The sequence below is a fragment of the Gouania willdenowi genome, chromosome 18 (genome assembly GCF_900634775.1).
Source record: "Gouania willdenowi chromosome 18, fGouWil2.1, whole genome shotgun sequence".
Taxonomy (NCBI): domain Eukaryota; kingdom Metazoa; phylum Chordata; class Actinopteri; order Blenniiformes; family Gobiesocidae; genus Gouania; species Gouania willdenowi.
The window spans coordinates 1004297-1024279 of record NC_041061.1 but is presented as its reverse complement, the minus strand read 5'-3'; the positions used below and the strand labels follow the sequence as shown (position 1 = coordinate 1024279).

At 41.7% G+C, this 19983-nt stretch overlaps 3 protein-coding genes across 3 annotated transcripts in view; all 3 read left to right on the top strand.

Annotated features, from left to right (window-relative positions):
* The first annotated feature begins 238 nt into the window (after positions 1-238).
* LOC114480111 (zinc finger protein 638-like) lies at positions 239-15141 on the top strand. Its single transcript, XM_028473957.1, has 11 exons — positions 239-338; positions 2576-4976; positions 8919-8980; positions 11550-11588; positions 11674-11886; positions 11965-12188; positions 12281-12426; positions 12549-12692; positions 12773-12862; positions 13169-13227; positions 14583-15141. The coding sequence occupies exons 1-11, from the start codon at positions 298-300 to the stop codon at positions 15004-15006; spliced, it is 3843 nt and encodes a 1280-aa protein (XP_028329758.1). The 5' UTR covers positions 239-297; the 3' UTR covers positions 15007-15141.
* The window catches only part of LOC114480105 (zinc finger protein 638-like), a 107869-nt gene continuing 90553 nt past the window's right edge, over positions 2668-19983 (top strand). The window contains exon 1 of the mRNA XM_028473943.1: positions 2668-2708. The gene's annotated coding sequence lies outside the window, so the exon portion shown is untranslated. The remainder of the gene's footprint in view (positions 2709-19983) is intronic.
* Positions 14872-19983, top strand: part of LOC114480110 (titin homolog) — a 21038-nt gene continuing 15926 nt past the window's right edge. The window contains exons 1-7 of the mRNA XM_028473956.1: positions 14872-15011; positions 15072-15155; positions 15237-15271; positions 16552-16713; positions 17649-17774; positions 17864-17902; positions 17986-18114. Coding sequence (XP_028329757.1) covers positions 15122-15155; positions 15237-15271; positions 16552-16713; positions 17649-17774; positions 17864-17902; positions 17986-18114 — 525 coding nt within the window. The 5' untranslated portion in view covers positions 14872-15011; positions 15072-15121. The remainder of the gene's footprint in view (positions 15012-15071; positions 15156-15236; positions 15272-16551; positions 16714-17648; positions 17775-17863; positions 17903-17985; positions 18115-19983) is intronic.

Here is a 19983-nt window from a genome sequence, read left to right as displayed (position 1 = left end):
TAACCTTTCAGCTTTATTGGTATAAATAATAACAAGTTTTTTTTATTTTTTATGAATTAATGTTTCAAAAAATGTATTTCTAAAACATATAAATGTTCCAGAGAGCACATTTATGTTTACAATTGTTATTGTATCCTTCAGAATTAAAGATCCACAAAGGATTGGCTTTCTCACACTTTTTACTTTGAAAATGGTGCTTTTAGTTTGAAGACGCAGGATGTGACGTTACGGAAAGTTGCACTTCTCGATGCATACTGCTAAGCTAGCGGCTAGCTGACGGAGGCTGAAGCTGGTTAAATGACTGAGGAAAGCTGCGGAAAACCACCTAAAGACACACGGTATGAAGCTGCGAGGCGAGAAAAGTTTTCCCATTTTCTCCCGAATTGGAGGAGTTTAAACGTTTAACCACCCGGAGTTTTGTTTTGTTTCTTGTGCGAGCTGCGTTAGCTTCTGTTAGCATCTGTTAGCCTCAACCAAAAATCACCAAAGATATAAAACAAGTGTTTTTTCTATGGAAAAACTGGTCAATTGGAAACTTAAAGCCCCGTAAAATCTGAATAATTAAACAATTGATCGAAAATTCTAATGTTTTGAAACTGGATCATTTATTGGTCCCAATGAACGTCCAAAATAAATAAAGTTAAATATCAATTCCCATTTGTGAGTTTTTATTTGTATCTTATTTGATACATCCGGTCCTAATGCTCCTATATATAGTTTAACCAACAAGAACATGATAAATAACCAACATGTTAACAAATTGGTAATTCCATATATACAAAAGAACGTTTTTGTTATTACTACTTTCATGCAACAATAGAACTGGCACTGTGAAATCTATAACATTTCTTTTGTTTTTCCTCGATTTGTGGTTCACAAACTTTTTATTTTGCGTGGTGGTGTTCGGACTTGATCAGTAAGGCTGCAACAATGAATCGATAAAATAGATACAAATTGATAATTTAAAGAGTTGGCATCTAATTTCATTATTGATTCGTTACGTCGTGCAATTCATTTTTCACTGACCGTGACGCAGATCGTGTCTGTGTGCGCGCGCTAGCGAGTGTTTGTGTGTGCGCTAGGCTTGAGCGGTATCCAAATTTTGATACCATCAAACCTCTTACCTATTATACCGCGGTATACGGCCTTATCGTGACTAATTAAAAGTTATGACGTAAGGCTCAACAGCGTCACCAAACTTTCGACTTGTGCCTTGACCGTTCTGAATACCAAAAATAGATCCGATTTTTTGTATGTCCGTTCACATTACAATTTATAATGTGACCTGTATCAGACTCCAGTGTGAACGGTTTGTGGCCCCAATCTGACCCGCTTGTGCATTGTTGCGTTTGTCTCAAAGTTTTTGTGCAGTGGAGCCAGAGAATGACGGCGTACTTTCTGCGGGGATTGAGCTCTGATTACCATAATTCTTTGATCTGTCTGTAGGACTAACATGAGCCTGACTATTGGGAGTGGTGGCCTAGTGGTTAAGGACGCTGGGCTTGTAATCGGAGGGTTGCCGGTTCAAGCCTCACCTGGGCAGTTACTGTGGGATGTTGAGCAAGTCCCTTAACCCCGAACTGCTCCCCAGGCGCCACAAAATGGCTGCCCACTGCTCCTCAGGGATGGGTTAAATGCAGAGGACAAATTCCATTAATGTAATAACATTACATGGCCAATTAAAGGTGAAAGCCCCGATTTAGTATCTAGTAAATGATGTGATTTGCCAGAGAAAAAAACCCTTTGGTTGTGCTGTGTGTGAGCTACAGACTCATGCGATGGAATGGGATGAGAAGAGCGTTCACCAGAAATTATCGTGCTAAAGCACATTTAAGACCTATCTGATCTGATTTGAAGACAATGCAATACTTTTTAAGGCCTTTTATTTAAAATATATTTTTAAGGACCCGTGGTCACCCTGAAGTCAACAGTTTGGTGACGCTGTCTGAGTGTCACCAAAGTTACGGTAATCCTGTATACCGCGGTAAATTAGGGAGGCGGTATAATGGTATAAGAATTTGGATACCGCCCAAGCCTAGTCCACAAGTGATCATTCTTATGGTGGTACATGATGAACAGGTTTGCGTGCTGTGGTATCTGCAGTCAATCCGACTTGTTTCTCCAGAACACCCACAGGCGTCACACTGGATTGAGAACTGGTTACTGGGTTTTGTGCTCCGGAAGTGTTCCGGCTTTGTGTTGGGGAAAATCTGAAGCTTTTCCATTTCAGTGTTGAACTCAAGTTGTGAAGTTAAATCTCTTTTCTTAGAGAGGAATATCCTAATGTACCGCATTGGGAGATAGTATAATCCTAAATGTAATAAATTATTAATGTTTTCAGATATTTGTTCTGTCGTAAAAAACTATTTTCGGTCGCTTCCCACCTCGTTTCTTTTTGCCTTTTATTTGTTGATGCTGTTTTACCCTGATCCTGTTTTTTCCCTTTGCTGAAGAACAACAGAGCTGCCAGCACGGGCGTCACCAGAGCTGCCACACGAAGGAGGTCGTCTCCATGAGAAGCCGGCGCCGGTTCACTCCAATAACACCTTTTCTTTGTTGTTCAATTTTTTTTCAGCTTTTCATTGCGAGTGAATCAGAGTGTTCCTGCCTCTGGTCCACGTGTCCTGGCAAGCCCCCAGCAAGGAGGGCTCTTGCGGCCCCCCCTTCAGTTTGGACCGCTGGAACAGTCGGTGCAGGCTCAACTGAACGCTCAGTTTGCACTGTCGCTGATCAACACCCAGCTTCCCTCACCCACTGCGTTAGTCATCAATTACATCAACCGCTTGAAGGTAGCGAGCACCATGTCCCACCTTTACAACTCCTATCCCACTGACCAGCAAAGCTCTGCCCGTGCGCGATATGGACATTCCAGCGCACAGGCGCAAAGCGATCCTCAAAAGACATCCCATCCTAACTCCGGGTCAGACTACAGGTCGGCTCCATCTGCACATTCTCCTAACATCCCCTCGCCATTTGCTTTGCCGTTGCCCACCTTCATGGCTGGCCAGAGTCGGCCAGCCAAAGAGGAAGAACCGAGAAGATCAGCTGATTTACACAGTGACAGAGCCAGGGAGGAGTCGCTGCTTCCGTCTCGCTCCTATGCAATAAACCCACTTTCTCAAGGACACAGAAAAGCAGTAGCAGAGAGCTCTGATAGGTCCTTGAACTGGCTCCCGACCTACAAAAGCACCAATGAAGACAATGCTTCCAAGTATTATACACCAGCGGCGTCCTCCATCTTCAGTGGCGGTGGTGAAAGCAGGACATCAGCTGCGTCCTCCATCTTCAGTGGCGGTGGTGAAAGCAGGACATCAGCTGCGTCTTCCATCTTCATTGACGGTGGTGAAAGCAGGACATCAGCTGCGTCCTCCATCTTCAGTGGCGGTGGTGAAAGCAGGACATCAGCTGCATCCTCCATCTTCAGTGGTGGTGGTGAAAGCAGGACATCAGCTGCATCCTCCATCTTCAGTGGTGGTGGTGAAAGCAGGACATCAGCTGCATCCTCCATCTTCAGTGGCGGTGGTGAAAGCAGGACATCAGCTGCGTCCTCCATCTTCAGTGGCGGTGGTGAAAGCAGGACATCAGCTGCGTCCTCCATCTTCCCTGGAGGTGGTGAAAGCAGGAAATCAGCTGCGTCCTCCATCTTTAGTGGCGGTTGTGAAAGGAAGCCACATGAACAATCCATTCCAGGTTTGGGCGAGAACGAGTTTCCAGTGCGAGAGACGGGATCGGCACAGCCCGAGTTCAGTCGGCGCAAGTACACGTCAGAGTTGGCCAGCAACATTCTCCAGCGTTTTGGACTAGAAAAAGAGGACTTGGAGCAACTCGTTTCATACCGCGAAGACCAGGTCACGCCACAGAATCTGCCTTTCATCCTGCGTCAGATCCGTCAACAAAAGACCAAGAATCCTGTGAGCTCGGTTCAAGCCGTGCCTTACCCTGAACCCAAACCCACCACAAGCGTGAGTGACACAGACTTTAGGGGTCATATGAAAAAGGTGTTCCCCCCGGATTACAAGCCACGTGGTATCCTCAAAACCAGTAAAGTCATAGACTATGGACACGTCAGCCAGTTGTCTGCTGGGCCAGGAGAGGAGGTGGGAATGGCCAGTGGAGCACACAGTGATGGTAGTTCCACTCTGCTGATGGATAGCAGTGGTAGAGAGGCGAAAGAGATGAGTATGAGTTCGTTGATTTCCCCCCATGATCAGGAGAGTTCAGATTCTGGTCTTGACTCTCAATTAAGCTTCAAGCTAAGCTCTTCGTCTCTTTCTACCAAAACTCCACCCAAGCAGTTTCCGTCCCCACCAAAGCAGGTCCCACAGACGGTGAGCGTTCCCTTCACCAAACCCAAAACAGACACAGACTCCAGAATTCTGCCTGGAGTCTCCAAAAGCCTTTCTTTGAAAGAACCAGAGCCGAGTCAGCTGAAGTCATCCAAACCATGTTTATCTGACACTCCTAGCCCGAGTGTGGCATCAGGGCGGCTTGGCGTCGTGGTCTACGACAGTCTCAAAGATCCACGTCAACCACTGAAGCAGGTGTCAAAGGTTCCTGAACCGAAGCAGGTGTCAAAGGTTCCTGAACCGAAGCAGGTGTCAAAGGTTCCTGAACCGAAGCAGGTGTCAAAGGTTCCTGAACCGAAGCAGGTGTCAAAGGTTCCTGAACCGAAGCAGGTGTCAAAGGTTCCTGAACCGAAGCAGGTGTCAAAGGTTCCTGAACCGAAGCAGGTGTCAAAGGTTCCTGAACCGAAGCAGGTGTCAAAGGGTCCTGAACCGAAGCAGCAGCAGCAACAGCCGCCGGTAAAGCAGGAGGGGAAGAAGCAGCAGCCTGCAGCCCAGAGGATACCAACACCCCGAGTCGACACAACCAGCGGCGTTCCAGTTCCAGCCCAGATGTCCGATTATGTCGCAACCACACCAGGAATGTACCCACATAGCTGTTCTCTCTGTGATAAAGAGTGCTTGAGTGTGAAGGTGAGTTGAAAACTGTCACTACTCAAACTAATGTTGTTTCTTCACCTTTAATCTTTTTCTGGATTAATAAACTGTAGGGATGTAACGATTAATCGTAAGGCAGTTAAAAATCGATTCATAGGTATCACGGTTGATATCGATTTTCTGAATATTGAATTGCAGTACTTTTTTTAGCCCGCCGCTGTCCACAAGTGTAAGCGGCGGGCGGAGTCTGCTAATACTTTCTTTCTGGCCGCCTTCTACTCTTAAATATGTTGATAAATGATTCATTACCCCTTTATCACCAAAAGAATATCTGTAATATTACTTGAATATCTGTAAAAGTCACGTTTTTCTTTTAGCTCTGTCTGCTAGCATAGCTTCTCATCTTCACTGCAAGATATCTGCATGCCAACCGACCACTGTGTTACCAGCGCCCTCTGCTGGTCCAAACAAATATGATGTAAATCAATGCAATCACGGTTTTTTTTTTTTTTAAAGTCCAATTGTTAATGCACAAAATACATTTTCAGTTGCACTTTTAAAAAGAAAAAGAACTAATGCAGTTTTGCATTGTTTATTATAGAACCAGAATTTAAATTAATAGGCTTCATTTTCATTTGTATTATTCCTTTATTTATTTAATTCAAGATTTATTTTTAGTTAAATTGCATTGTTTTGAATAGTTTATCAAGGAATTCTTTTGACAATGAAAAATAAAAGGAAAATAGTACAGTATTTTCTAGTTTTTTTCCCCCAAAAAAAAAATTGTCTACAGTCCCATTTTGTTAAATAAATTGTGAGAGAATCGTATCATGAACCCAGTATCGTGAATCGAATCGTATCGGGAGTTGAGTGAATCGTTACATCCCTAATAAACTGGGACTAAGATGTAGGGCTGGGCAAAAAATCGATTTATCGAATTTGTCGAAAAAAGCAATTTTTATTTTGCAAATTCAAGTTTAAAAAAAAAAAAGAAAAGCATTTTTTTTTTCCACACCACAGTTTTTTCAGACTTTTTTTGCATTCCTTCCACGATGTGAGCCGGCCCCCTCTTTCTTTACATTTATTTACCCTTTGAGTAGGCTATATGTGTGCCACAGGCCTGTTTGATTTTTTTTCACACTATGCTGAGATGCTAAGGGGAATTGTAGAATTGTTTAATTGTAGCGTTATATGTTATAAAATTTGTAGTTTCCTGATTTCTTAATCAGAAAACATGAGCTACTGTGAAGTTGCTGTTGCACTTTTGCTTAAACCTGGTTAAAGCTTGAAATTGTTGAATGTCAGAGGCTCATTTACTTTTTATTTTGGGATTGTTCTATGCATTTTAACTTTTGAGGACAATCACAGCAATAAAGTTGCACTTTTGACAATATATCTGATGTCTGCACTCATTTTTAAGTACATTGAAAAAAAAAATTGAAAACTCAAATTTTTCTTTAAAAAATCTGAGATTTTTTTTTTTTTAGGCAAAATCGCCCAGCCCTACTAAGATGTATAAACTGATCTGCCATAAGATTATGACCACCTGCCTAAGTGTGACACCTTATCTATAATGGAAGAAGGTCGCACGGTGCAGATGCAATCACTGTGTCTCACATGTTGTGTACTTTACTTTTCCTGTTCCATCTGTGCTGTGCCCAAACACGACACAGTTCCACTTGCACCAACCAAACAATCTGAGCACAATCTTAAGGCGACAAATGTCCTTGTTGAACATGGCAGGCATTGCCTAGTGCGTGTGCCCAAAAAAGTGTTGTAACTTTACAATCTGGACCCACACACGCCTTCTTTCCTTTCTTCTAAACCCATCGGGAACCATGGTGTGGTTCGTACTGCCAGCTTTGACCTGAGGACAGAGCCAGACTTCCCTCCTTTTGTCCTTGTGCATAGTTATCATCCTGTGGCTGACCAGTTTACCAAAAACCCAGTTTTCATTCCAAACTTGTGGAATAATGACCTTTGGCTTGTTAACTGATGCACAGACATGCTAGCTACCTAATTTTTTAGCCCAGCATTAGTTGTTGTTATTGATATTTATAAAAAGTTCCTCTGCTTTATTTCTGTTTATCTTATCTTGTGCTTTTTTATGGACTAGTATTTTTCAACTTTAAGGCAGCAAGGCATCTTATATTGCCGTCTTTTGTGCTCTCTCATGTTCAAAAACGTGAGAGGATAAAAAGGAGGAGTTTGTTTTATTGCAGGGGTTCCCCTCCTGAAGTCCCCATCCCAGAATGAAGTGGTCCAAGTTATATTTGTGTATCATCATTAATAAATATTAACACAATGTGGTAATCAAAACTGTGTACGAGTCCACCTAGCATTCTTTGGTCCACCTTCAAAATGTAATGTCCATTTGGTCACAACATACTAAATCAGACCCACTTAGACCCAGATGCAGATACTTAGGCTGATATTAAGGTACAGGATGAAGGAACATACTCACGCCCCCCAGATGGCACAGCTTCTCCAACTCTACTTTGGCTTGGAGGCTCAATCAAACTTACAACAAACTATGAGGTAAACAACACAAGTCACATTGTGACAAAGACAGACAACCAACAGACCGACACAGACCTGTGACCCATGAGGCACAAACTCAACACACAGACAAGATACGCACACACCTCAGAAATTGTGCCACACAACAGGAGACAAGGAGAGCGTTAGGAGGGGCTCCAAGGAATAAAGAGGGTGAACCATTGGACTGGACTGTGGGCCAGTGGGTGTAAGACTTCTTCTACAGCTTTGACAATACTTGATGTTCTCAATCTGTGGATCGGTTTTCTTGGTGTTCCTTGAGAAAATGACGTCTTCTGTCCACAATGCATATCGACTGTTTGTATTAATGAAGGAATTTTTGTTAAACTTTGATTGAAATACTTTTGTGTTTTCGTCTTTTGTCGCCCGAAGAAGAATACAGATTGGCCAAAAAGCTGTTGCTGGTTTTCCTTTGTTTTGACCTTGACATTAGGGTTTTTTTTAACAGACCGCTTAGACTCCCACTCCCATTTGTCACCTGGATGTTCCTGCTTCAGGAGTTTCCACAACTTTTTCTTTTACCTGCCACAATTCAGATGCCCCACATGACAGAAACTGGGTTTTCATTACAGATTTTAGCTAAATAAAAGCAATATTTCTAAATGTCGACAAAGTATTATTTGCGCATTAAACACGTTTCCATTGAAGGTTGTTTTTGGCAGCAGCCTCAAAACTCCCATTAATTTTTATCCCGCTAGATTTTGTTGCAGGAAGACAGACGCTCCAAACCTTCTCATAAAACCCTGCATTTCTTTGTTGTTTGCTGTCTAATGTGGCAGTAATAATTTTAAAGTATAATGCTTAGAAATGTCGCGGTCTCCTCTTCTGTCTACACATACAGCGGCATGTTTTCTTGGATAGAAGTGGTCATGTGACCAGGTACGTCACGTGACTCATTTCAAGATACCAGGTATGTCACGTTCTGTGACGTGTATTTCCATAACGCTTTGGTTTTTTTTTTAGTGTTTTTTTTAAATTCAGGTGTTTCCATTACCAGTTTTAATCGCTATTTAGATTTTGCGCATTTTCAAGGGTAATTGAAATCCAGCCTGAATCTGGATTTTTGGAACCCTAACCACCATCATTTATTCTCTAAAAAATAAATTCTAATGATAGAGGATCTCAGACCTTTAGCTTGTTATCTGGTTTAGCCACATTTACTTGGACAGTTGGTCTGAGGCTGCCATTGTGTTCTACGGTTTAATAAAGTAGAGTTGGGAGATGAACTTAAGTGGTAGTGACCCCTGTGCTTTCATCAGACAGGTACGTTTTTACGCTTTCTGTCTTTTGTCTGACAACCACTGCTCTCTGTTCTTACCTCTTGGTCTGTGGTTGTATTTTCAGTAAAACCAAACTGTTGTTGAACATGTCATTTAAACTGGGCGTACCTACAGGTATCTGTTTTCTTCTGACCACCAGGAATGGATTAACCACCAGAACACCAAACTTCACCTCGAGAACTGTAAACTCCTGCGGAAACGGTCAGTCTTCACTTCTTATACTATATCTTAGTGTCTTGTTGAATGTTTGGCACATTTTATTGAGCAAGTCATGGCAGAATGAGTCTTCTCATACAACTAAACTATTTGCGTCACATTATCCAAAAGTAACACCAGAACTGAGTTCCTAGCAGCAAATATGTTTGCCTTTTTCATGAGCTGGCTGCTGGCAGCAAAAATAACATGCATTTCTTGTTCTTGTTTGTAAGTGTATATTGCCACAGAACCACCTTAATTATGCTCTTATTTACAAGTTAACAGTTAATCTTTGGGTTTTGTTTTAAAGGACGTCTCTGCTCCTCAAGTCTCGACTTTTGAAGGTTTTCTTTACTGTCCTTAGCAAACATTTGACTCTGAATCAACCCACGTACAGTACATTAGGGCTCGATATTGGCAAGGACGACACGATGCCTATCCCAATATAAAACAAAAAACCCTTGTCAAAAGGTTGGGACGATTTGGGCATCGTTGGAAATTGAAAGATTCTGATTCTTTTAAGAGGTAATTGTACATGTATGTATTGTATATATATGTATATAATTTACAAAGCTCATGTTTGTCGTGCACCCTCCTGTGCATGATATAATCTTTTTACAACTGTTGCACTGAGCTTAGCATTTATTTTTACTAAACTGAAGCCACACTTCAGACCGCCGCCGCACACTCTGGTTGGGCGGTAACGTAAACATTTCTAGTGGATTCTTCTTCTTTGTGGATTCTTCGGTCGGTGTACTGGGTATTAAAAGTAGGAATCAAAATTTAAACAATTTTGGGAGAATCGATCAATACTTGATGCCCAACCCTAATCACGATAAATCCGTGCATCGTTGTTTTACTGATTTAAAATCAAAATGAAAATGGAGGAAAAGCAAAAACCAGATAAAGCAGTGTTTTCCTGATTTAAATATTAATAGCAAAATGTTGCTACATGTTGTTGGCCCTAATTTGCCTGTATGATATGTAATTACAGAACTCTCCCCTGGTCAGACTGCCTTAAGCAGGCGACATATCATCGTACACAGATAGCATTCACCAAGGCCTCTGCCCAGAATCGGCACCAGGCGGTATTAAATGGGGGAGCATTAAGAAAACGCCAAAATCTGCGCACCAAGATTGAAGATAGATAAATAAAACGCCGTTCAACATTGAAACATGATCCTACTACACCAAACAGCATGTAGTATGGAGGCATATAACTTTTTTTTTGAGCGGGTGGGTCCACAACTTCCACAGCAGTAACGGCTATAAAATGTTAACAAACTTGCAAAACATCTTAACGATGTCAGCCTGACAGTCAAGGATACATGAGGTTTGTTCGTCACATACATATACAGTATATATATATACTACTACTGAATATTACTTTATGACATGTAGTGAAATAGCATGATGGTGTTCAGCTTTATGTGCACAGGGTGCAAGGGTGAGGGAAAGAAGGTAAATAATACACTAAATGAGCATTTAACGACAACCTAATGCTATATAAACACAGTCATAAAAACAAAGTTAGCTCGCTAACATACCTCTGACCAAGTGGTCGCTGCAGACACGGGCATCAGCAGACTCTGCTCCTCCCTACCACAGACGTAGGTTTGAAATCCACTTTTTTTTTACGGCGTTCTGTGAGCTTTTTATGTTTCTCACCTTTGTGAACGACAGTTTTCGGTACTGTATAAAATATCTTTCCCTTTTTGCTGTTACAACGATTGGAGTAGCCGTAAACTACACAAAACATGGGCATTGTGATTATTTCAGATTTTCAAGCTTCACTTCCTGCCTTCCATCTGAATCTTGCTCTCTCACTTTGTCGCGATGCTGCAATGTGATTGACGTCACGTGAATCAACAGAGCAGCCAATAGACATATACACATACTATTGGCTGATCCTGACAACAGCTCTAGGGTATGTTCAATAGTACAAATGTAAAACAATTACACAACAGTATATATCTATGTAGCAGACTCCCGTCTGCTGTCATTGATTGGACACAGTCAGTTGCGATAGCCAATCGGATATCTTTGATTAATAAAAAGCTCCCACTGTAGTGGGAAGAGTGTGTATGTGTGGGGCGGGGGGGGGGGCACAGTTGGTCAGCTGGGGGGGCACTGCCCGCGAATGCCCCCTCATGACGTCGACGCTGCCTCTAATTCAGGAGGCTCCACTTTGTTTTGACTACGGCTATTAGCAACATATATAACACTGAGAGCACTGAAAAGCAGCAGTTTGACTGAGGCACTCAGGCTCAATATCCAAATACAACAAACAACAAGATTTTGCAACTAATATTTAGATTTGAAAACAAAAAAATGCAGCTGTATCTGTTTTGTTTTGTTTTTTATGCATTTCTGTTTTGGTTTTAAAACAAAAATAACCACAACGTTTGTGTTTCTTTAAATTGGTTTTGAAACGGAATATCCAAAGAACAAACGATACACGGATTGCGATACGATTTAATATTGCAAAGTTCCAAATTGATTTAGTGGCAACACATCTCAATACATTGATATTTTACCCCTCCTCTAATGTACACAATGTGATCTTTTCCCACAGATTTCCAGAATGGGATGGTGAACTTCCTACCTCATTAAGGTGAGTTTTGAACATCTCCAACAGATTCTCCATCCCTCCAACCTCAGGCTTTATTCTGACTTATTCTTTTTTTTTTTTACTTTAGTGGGTCAGGCGTAGATGCCAGATCTTCGACCGCTCGTCCCTCGCGGTCTCGTAAAAAAAAGCGAAGCAGCAGCTCTCGCTCCCGTTCGCGATCGTACAGCCCCCAGCGCTATCGCGGCTCTGGGAGTAGGAGGGACCAGGAGAAAAGTCGACACAGGAGCCGTTCACGCTCGCGTTCAAACAGCCCTCGCAAAAGCTCCAGGAGGACGTGCAGGTTTGTGGAACCTCCTCGGTAGAGATGTCACTTCACCTACTCCACGAGAAATCTGATTTTCAATATTCTCCCCTGAAGGTCCCGTTTCCGCTCCCGATCCCAGTCTCCTCTGTATCGCTCTACCGCCAGCCGTTATCGTTCTCGCTCAAGAAGCTACGAGAGACGATCTTCACGAGATGACAAACGGCCTTCAGCGAAAAGAAGCCGGAGCCGGGAGCGGCGCTCCTCTGAGAAATTGTCCGCTCGCCAAATGGCGTCGGGCAGTGCAGAAGCGCTGGCCCAGAAGCTGCTGGGATCATCAGGTGTGACATTTATGATCAAAGTGTTAGGATGTAGCGTTGATTCAAAGATAAAAGCTCACAGCTTCCCTTCGTGTGTTCCCGGCTTCTCTCAGCCATCCAGACTCTGTCCAACAAGTCGAACTTGGAGGCGGTGGTTAAAACTCTGGCTCCTGCTTTACTGGCTGAGTTCACCAAGATGAAAACATCACCATCATTATCCTCTTCCTCCAGCGCGTCAAAGAAGGATCCCAAGACCAAGGTGTGGATCTTACGTTTTCTAACTAGTTTCTACTTTTCCACGTGTGGGAGCTTCTGTTGATTCATAAAGACATCGGCGAGCTGCAACATCCATTGACCAATATTGTTCTGCTTCTCTTCCAGACTCAGACTGTTTCAGCAGATGATGCAGCGTCCACAGTCAGACTGTCTGGTGTTTTAAGTTCTATGTCACACTCTCATCTGGAGGAAACTGCTCGCTTGTTTGGGAACCCCACATCTATCGTTATAATCAGGAAACTGAAAGAGGTACAGTTTGTGTGAGGTAACCCCAGGATCTCCCTTTGGTCACCAGAATAACCAGTAAATTACTGCTTGTTTGTTTGTAGGCACAAGTGGTTTTTGAGAAACCAGAAGATGCTGAGAAAATGAGGAACGCAAAGAGTCACAAGCTTATGGGAATAAGGGTCAAGTCATCGGTAATGGCTTTTAGTGTTGTTTATATATTAACCTATCAGCCAGAATGTTTATTTTGGTAGCTACGACAGTGTACCTCATACTGGTTACTGTGTGAACAAACCATTCCAGTTCAGCTCTTCACCTCATGAGAGGTCAAGATTTGGAGATACTCAGGCCAACACAATGTTGTCCTCGTTCATACACTGTACTGTATGTTTACTGAAGCACTGAAAACGGGTCTTTACTGCAGATTAGGTGATACCAGTGGTCCTGATGTGTTGGCTGGTAGGTGATCTTATTCCTTCTAAACTCCTTTTTGTTTTCAGGGCGGAGCATCGTCAGAATCACAAACTCTTTCACAAGAGCGAAAGAAAGCTCCTCCAAAGTAAGAACTTCAGCCAGCACTTTTTTTGTACATCCACTCAAACCCACTGATTGATTGCTTCCAATCCAATCTAATTTATTTATAAAGCACTATTAAAAACAACACAGATGACCAAAGTGCTGTACAACAGGGCAATAAAAATAAAATTATAAATACAACAGTACAGTGGCATCACAGAGTACAATTAGAACAGTAAAAGTCAACTTCAACACTGGCTAAACGCCAAAGAGAACATGCGTGCCTTAAGGTGTGATGTAAAAATAGGGAGTCAGCCTGTCGACCGTATAAAGCCAGTTTATTCCATAGTTTGAGACCAACAACAGAAAATGCTCAGTCTCCAAGTTTGTGATGCATCTGAGGGACTATAAACAACGCTTGATCTGCTGACCTAAGTGAACGTGCTGGGGAGTAGAACACGAGCAGGTCAGACAGATAATGCGGGGCAAGGCCATTGAGGCATTTAAAGACAAACAACAGATTTTTAAAATCAATTCTGTATTGGACTGGGAGCCAGTGAACGGAACACAGAACAGGTGAAACATGATCATGTTTTCGTGAGCCAGCGCTGCAGCGTTCTGAACCAGCTGCAGGCACGTGAGCAAGGACTGACTGATGCCGGTGTACAGAGCGTTACAATAATCCAGCCGTGTTGTGACAAAAGCATGGATCAGTATTTCAAAAGATGCTTTGAAAACGAGAACTTTATCTTTGCTAGTTACCTCAGATGGAAAAAACTCGCCTTCACCACAGTACTAATTTGTTTGTCAAATTTAAAATTTTGATCCATTTTCACTCCAAGATTTGAAACAGTGGGCTTGACAAACTGTGACAACGATTCTACACGTACTGAGGCTGCACTACCAGAATTGCTCTGCCCAACTTCAGTCTTTCTATTATTGAAGTGCAAAATGTTAGCAGACATACAGGATTTCATTTCATCAATGCAATCCAAAAGGTGAGTGGTACTGAATGCATTATCATGCTTAAGGGGCACATAGATTTGGCTGTCATCAGCATACAAGTGAAACGACACCCCAAATCTACAGAGAAAAGATCCTAGCGGTAGCAAATACAATGAAAAAAGGAGTGAAGCGAGGATGGACCCTTGTGGTACGCCATACGCCTACCAAATTTTCAAGACGACACAGGAGGAGTTCATGATCCCCTGTATCAAACACAGCGGTCAGGACCAACAACACCAAAGCCACAGAATATAATTAAAAACCCCCAATAAATTTGACTCAGAACTGTGGAGGTTCTTAAAACTAGACTCAACAACTGATTGAAAACAATTTTCTCCAAAATTTTGGACAAAAATGGGAGCTTAACTATTGTTTCCCTATTTCTTGTTGCAGAGAAACCCGAAAGTCCACAACGTCATCTTTGCCCTTCAAAGCCCAAAATGTCACAGCTAAGCCGGCGAAGGTTCCCGAATCTGGGAAGCAGAATCGAGCAGGCGGCTCCACCATGCAAAGCTCTGCAGTGAAGCCGTTCTACACTGCCGCTGCTAAGAAATCCTCGGGGGCTCTGATGAAGCCAACTGTGGTGAACAAACCGTCACAACCGGCCAAAGGTACCACGAGTGCCCCCAAAGCTCCAGCTGCTGACAAGAAAGGTAGCACGGCCTCAGAGAAGAAGGCTGAACAGAAGGGCAAGGAGGCAGCTGTGAAAGTGGAAGAATCTCCAGACAAAGCAGAGAACCCCACTGAGCTGTCGAGATCAACTGTGGTGAGAGTACTCGTGAAGGAGAATCCCAAAAAGAAGAAAAAAGCTGAGTGAAAAAGGTAAGTGGTGAAAATGAAGGGACGAACGAGAGCCACATCAAAGGTTTCTGTCTTCGGCAGATGCCGGCACGAAACCGAAGACAGACGTTCTGCCCCTCACCATAGGCGAGATGATGGGGAAGAATCTGGTGATGAACAGAATCGGTGAGGCTTCCATCTTCTGTTGGTGAACCCTTGTCTGCCCTTTGCTTTCGTGTTCTGACCGTTCTCGTTATCTCTTCACAGCTTGTGTTGAGATGAAAAGCGTCTTATCTCCAGAGGTGAATCTCCTGTGCTTGACTTGAACCCTGCACTTGTCGTTGTGTTCTTTACGCTCTTAATCATAGATTAAAAAAAAAAATTCTAAAAGGTGGAGATATTCTGGTTCAATCATTCCGCTTCCTTCAAAGGAAAAGCTGTGAGAAGAATATTTGGTGCTAAAAACGTGAACACAGTAAATAATTAAAATTAAAATTTTCAAGACAATTTATTTTAAATCTAAGGATTTTTCAAGACAAGATCCTGAAGGTACTGAGACGTCTGCAACTTTAAGGAAAATAACTGGTTCATACACAGCTACACATGGTCATTTCACCCAAACTTTCGTGACATCCTACGATCATCTTGTTTCAAAACATTCTGAAATTGTTCCGTGATTATTCAATAGAAACACTGTAAATTTTTAGTTTAATTGTATGAATACTGTTTGAGATATGGCCACTTTAGTGAGAGGGCTTTGTGTCAATTCCTTGCGTCCTTATTGTTTTTCCATTTTCAGCTTCTAATATCTCAGGAACTACATCATATAGGAAGCTGAAATGTTGCATAGTGATACAGCTCCACCGACTACAAAAATACAAATAATATAAATACAAAATATATTTTGTATGTTACTGGAGAAAAACTAATAAACAATAAAGGATTATAAGACACAGAGGCAAGTCACAATGGCCTCATATAAAGCATTTTCAATGTATTGAATGGGAGTGGTGAAATAACCCCAAAGTTCCAAATAAAAATGAATAAGTCACCTAAAGAAACATTGTTTTATATCCCAAGAAAGAGTAACCTTTACACTATAAATTAAAACAGAGATGAGGTTTTTTTCTAACATTCCCACATGTAGTTATATTTTGTGTATTTTACAGCTAATTTAAGACATTGGTCAAAACTTTGTATATTCTCAGAGAATAGGTGGAGTTTTTACTATACCAAATTTCAGTTTCCTATGTGATGTAGTTCCTGAGATATTGGAAGCTGAAAATGATGTAAAATTGTCCACATCTCAAAAAGTATTCATCCGATCAAACTAAAAATATACAATATATCTATTGAATAATCATCAAACAATTCATAAAAATCTCAGAATTTTTTGGTGGCCGAAGTGTGTGTCCCATTTGTGAAATTACTTTGACTAGGATACTATCATTTTCTATGTATTTTTACACATGGAAGTGTGAACATAAACATTGGAATCAATCAAGCTGAAATGATCACAATTCAAGTAACACATTAAAGGGTTATTTTGACGTTTGCATTTATGTCATCCCACCCGTCCCAGTTCGCCTCCCAAAACAGACGCGTGCTGCAGATCACCAACCTGCCCAAGTATGAGGACAGCAGGTACACCGAGCGAGACGTGGCCAATTTGCTCACACCGTTTGGATTCCAGCAGGAGGAAGGATACCTCCACAACATCTACATCATCCCCCAGAAACGCATGGTACGTCACGTCCTGAAGCTGAGTAAATGAGGCAAATTGTTTACCAATATACAAATCTTCAATGTGACTAAACCCTTTAGTCTCCAAGTCTCAAATGTGTTATCAGACCGGGATGGAAGAAATGCATGGTTATGATACACCGGGGCATGCACAGAGGTGTTTTCAGGCAATTCAGGACTATACGATTATTCACTTTCATTGTTGCAGGAGGGCCAGATCATGAGAAAAGAAGAGCTGGAAGAGAACTGTTCTCAACACTAAACTTTTCAATGGCGACCCACGCAGGAGTATCTGTTAAAAATGTCTTTGTACTGCTAAAAGTTAAGTTAATATTTCATGGTTATTTAAAATTATTCCTGTGATCCCAAACTTCCTTTAAATCGCGTGTCACGGAATCCCTTTCCTCCTCCGTCTCCATCCGCCGAATTGTAGATAATACTTTAATTTACTTACTCACTCATGTAGACGTAAACTAGTTTTCGTCATCCTCTACCTCTGCTATTAGGGCCAATCTCTCATCCAAAGAGCACTGTGGCCACCTGCTGGCTCAATAAAATATTGTCTAAAAGTGAGATCTTTACATGGAAGTTGCATAAGGCTTTACTGCACCCGTTCCCACTGAATAACATAATTGACGTCTTTAGACGTTATTGGCAGTCAATGAGTTCATAAAACACATTTTTATGATGTATAGAATCTTTACAGTGAGTCAAAAAATACATGTTTTAAAAGACAGTCATGACCAACACGAAATACAGAAACTGGCAACAAAAATATGCAATTTAATTACAGAACGCACAACGCACCTGTAAGAAGCTGTTAACATGACGTTTGTGAGGAATATGAAGCAGCCACTGCACAGAACGATGTAGAGGAGTCATTTTCCGTCTTCAAACAGCTGTGTTGGTACATTTTGTGCTTTGTCCCGTCTCCAGGCGTTCGCAGTCCTGCCAACGGCTAAGATGGCGATCAACATCATCCGAGCGTCTGTGAAGGACTGCTTCAAACTCTCTGGATGCAACCTGATCATGAAGATCCTGGAAGACAACTTCAGCACCCCGGTGAGAAGCAGCTCAGCACAGACTGAACGTGAGTTTCAAAGCTGTGCTGCCGATGATCGTCTCACGTGTGTCTCCTGTTCTTCACTCAGATGGAGTTTTACAGGTTTCTCATGATGTGGATGAACGAGGTGCGTGGCCCACAGCAGAAGCTCTTTCTGAATTCCTCTGAAAAGGGGGGCGTGTCTAATGTTCTGATGGTTGCTTTGAACAGATAATCACATTAGACCAGGCAGAGAGAATCGTCTTCATGACGAACGTTTCACCGAACGATGCCAGAAACCTGAGGGACTTCCTCAGGAAGATCGGCAGCGTGAAGAACTACGCTCCTCTGCTCAACAAGGTACTCATGGATGGATGACATGATGGATGGATCAATGATCTGATGGATGGATGGGTTATTGGATGAATTGATGGATGAATCAATGATATGATGGATGGATGGATGGATCAATGATCTTATGGATGGATGGGTTATTGGATGAATTGATGGATGAATCAATGATATGGATGGATGGATGGATGGATCAATGATCTTATGGATGGATGGGTTATTGGATGAATTGATGGATGAATCAATGATACGGTGGATGGATCAATGATCTGATGGATGGATGGATGAATCAATGATACGGTGGATGGATCAATGATCTGATGGATGGATGGATTAATCAATGATACGGTGGATGGATCAATGATCTGATGGATGGATGGATGGATGAATCAATGACACGGTGGATGGATCAATGATCTGATGGATGGATGGATGGATGGATGAATCAATGACACGGTGGATGGATCAATGATCTGATGAATGGATGGGTTATTGGATGAGTTGATGGATGAATCAGTGATACGATGGATAGGTCAATGATGGATGGATGGATGGATTATACGATGGATGTTATGATGGATGGATCAATGACACGATGGATGGATGGATGAATGGATGGATGGTGTGAGATCGTCTGTTTTTAACCCCTTAAGAGATTACTAGGATCAGCTCTCTGAAGACAAAGTTATGACAAACACTGATATCACATACATTTTATGCAGGCATTTTCACTTTAAAATGTTACTTTTATATGTTAACACACTGATTAACAGCAAAGCTTAAAGAGCCAAGGATAAAAAGTGATTTATTAAACAATTATCTTTGCCATCTAAAGAGTGATGTGATGTCTCCGCTGTTCACTAGAGCATGATGAGCTGAGTACTGATCTCACCACTCTTTTAACAATGGATCAATGACACAATGGATGGATGAACGATACATTGTTGGATGGATGTACAATTGATCAATGATACAATTGGGGGTGCACCGATTTTTGCCGATACCGATTTTCTTTTTTTTTTTTTTTTTTATAACTGATTTATTATTTTATTGTAAAACATTCAACAATATCTGTGAAACAATACACGTGTTGTTTTAACTGCACATGAGATATTTATCTCAAATATAAATGAAAACTTTAAAGCATTGCTGTCCAAAATACTAAATGATGTCACTTCCTTACACTGCAGAGCTGTTTGGAGCTCTTTGCTAAAAAATACAGTGCACAGCAGTATTTTATTTTACAAATAAAAATAGGGGAATTATATAATAATCTACGTGACAAACTAAAAAAAAAAAGATCTTAAACCATCAATAAAGTTTCAGGTTTCCTTGTAGTGCAAAAATTAAAAATGTCGTAGCTTTGCTCTTTTCACAATTAAGCGCTCTCACCAGACAACTGGCTCTTTGGTCTGCTCGCTTTAGCTTTAGCATTAGCTTAATTGCTAGCATCAAATGCTGCATACACAGCGGTGTGGTGGTTTATTGAATGGTGAATGAGGTAGCGTTTTGTTTGCAGCTGCATCAAGACTTATTTCTGCGTTACAGGAATTACAAATTGCGATCCTTTGCTATCCTGTGTAGCAGACATGTGCCATAATTTGCCTTAACACACTATGCATTGTATCAATTTTTTAATCGAGAATCAATTTTGAATCGAATCATGACCATAAGAATCGGAATCGAATCGTGAGACACCCAAAGATTCACGTCCCTATTTATGACCCACTTTAAGACCTTCGCAGAGGTAGAAAAGATTGGCAGAAAAGATCGGTTTTATATGCGAGGATTGGCCGATCGATACAATGATGGATAATACGTTGGATGGAACCTGAAGCGTTGGAGCACTAATCATTCTCACTGTGTCTGAAGAGGGCG

Excerpts from the sequence above, each read along its gene's own strand:
- LOC114480111 (XM_028473957.1), top strand. The coding sequence starts at position 298 with ATGACTGAGGAAAGCTGCGGAAAACCACCTAAAGACACACG. Across the intron at positions 339-2,575 it reads AAACCACCTAAAGACACACG|CTTTTCATTGCGAGTGAATC; the intron begins GTATGAAGCTGC and ends ATTTTTTTTCAG. Across the intron at positions 12,863-13,168 it reads GAATAAGGGTCAAGTCATCG|GGCGGAGCATCGTCAGAATC; the intron begins GTAATGGCTTTT and ends TTTTGTTTTCAG.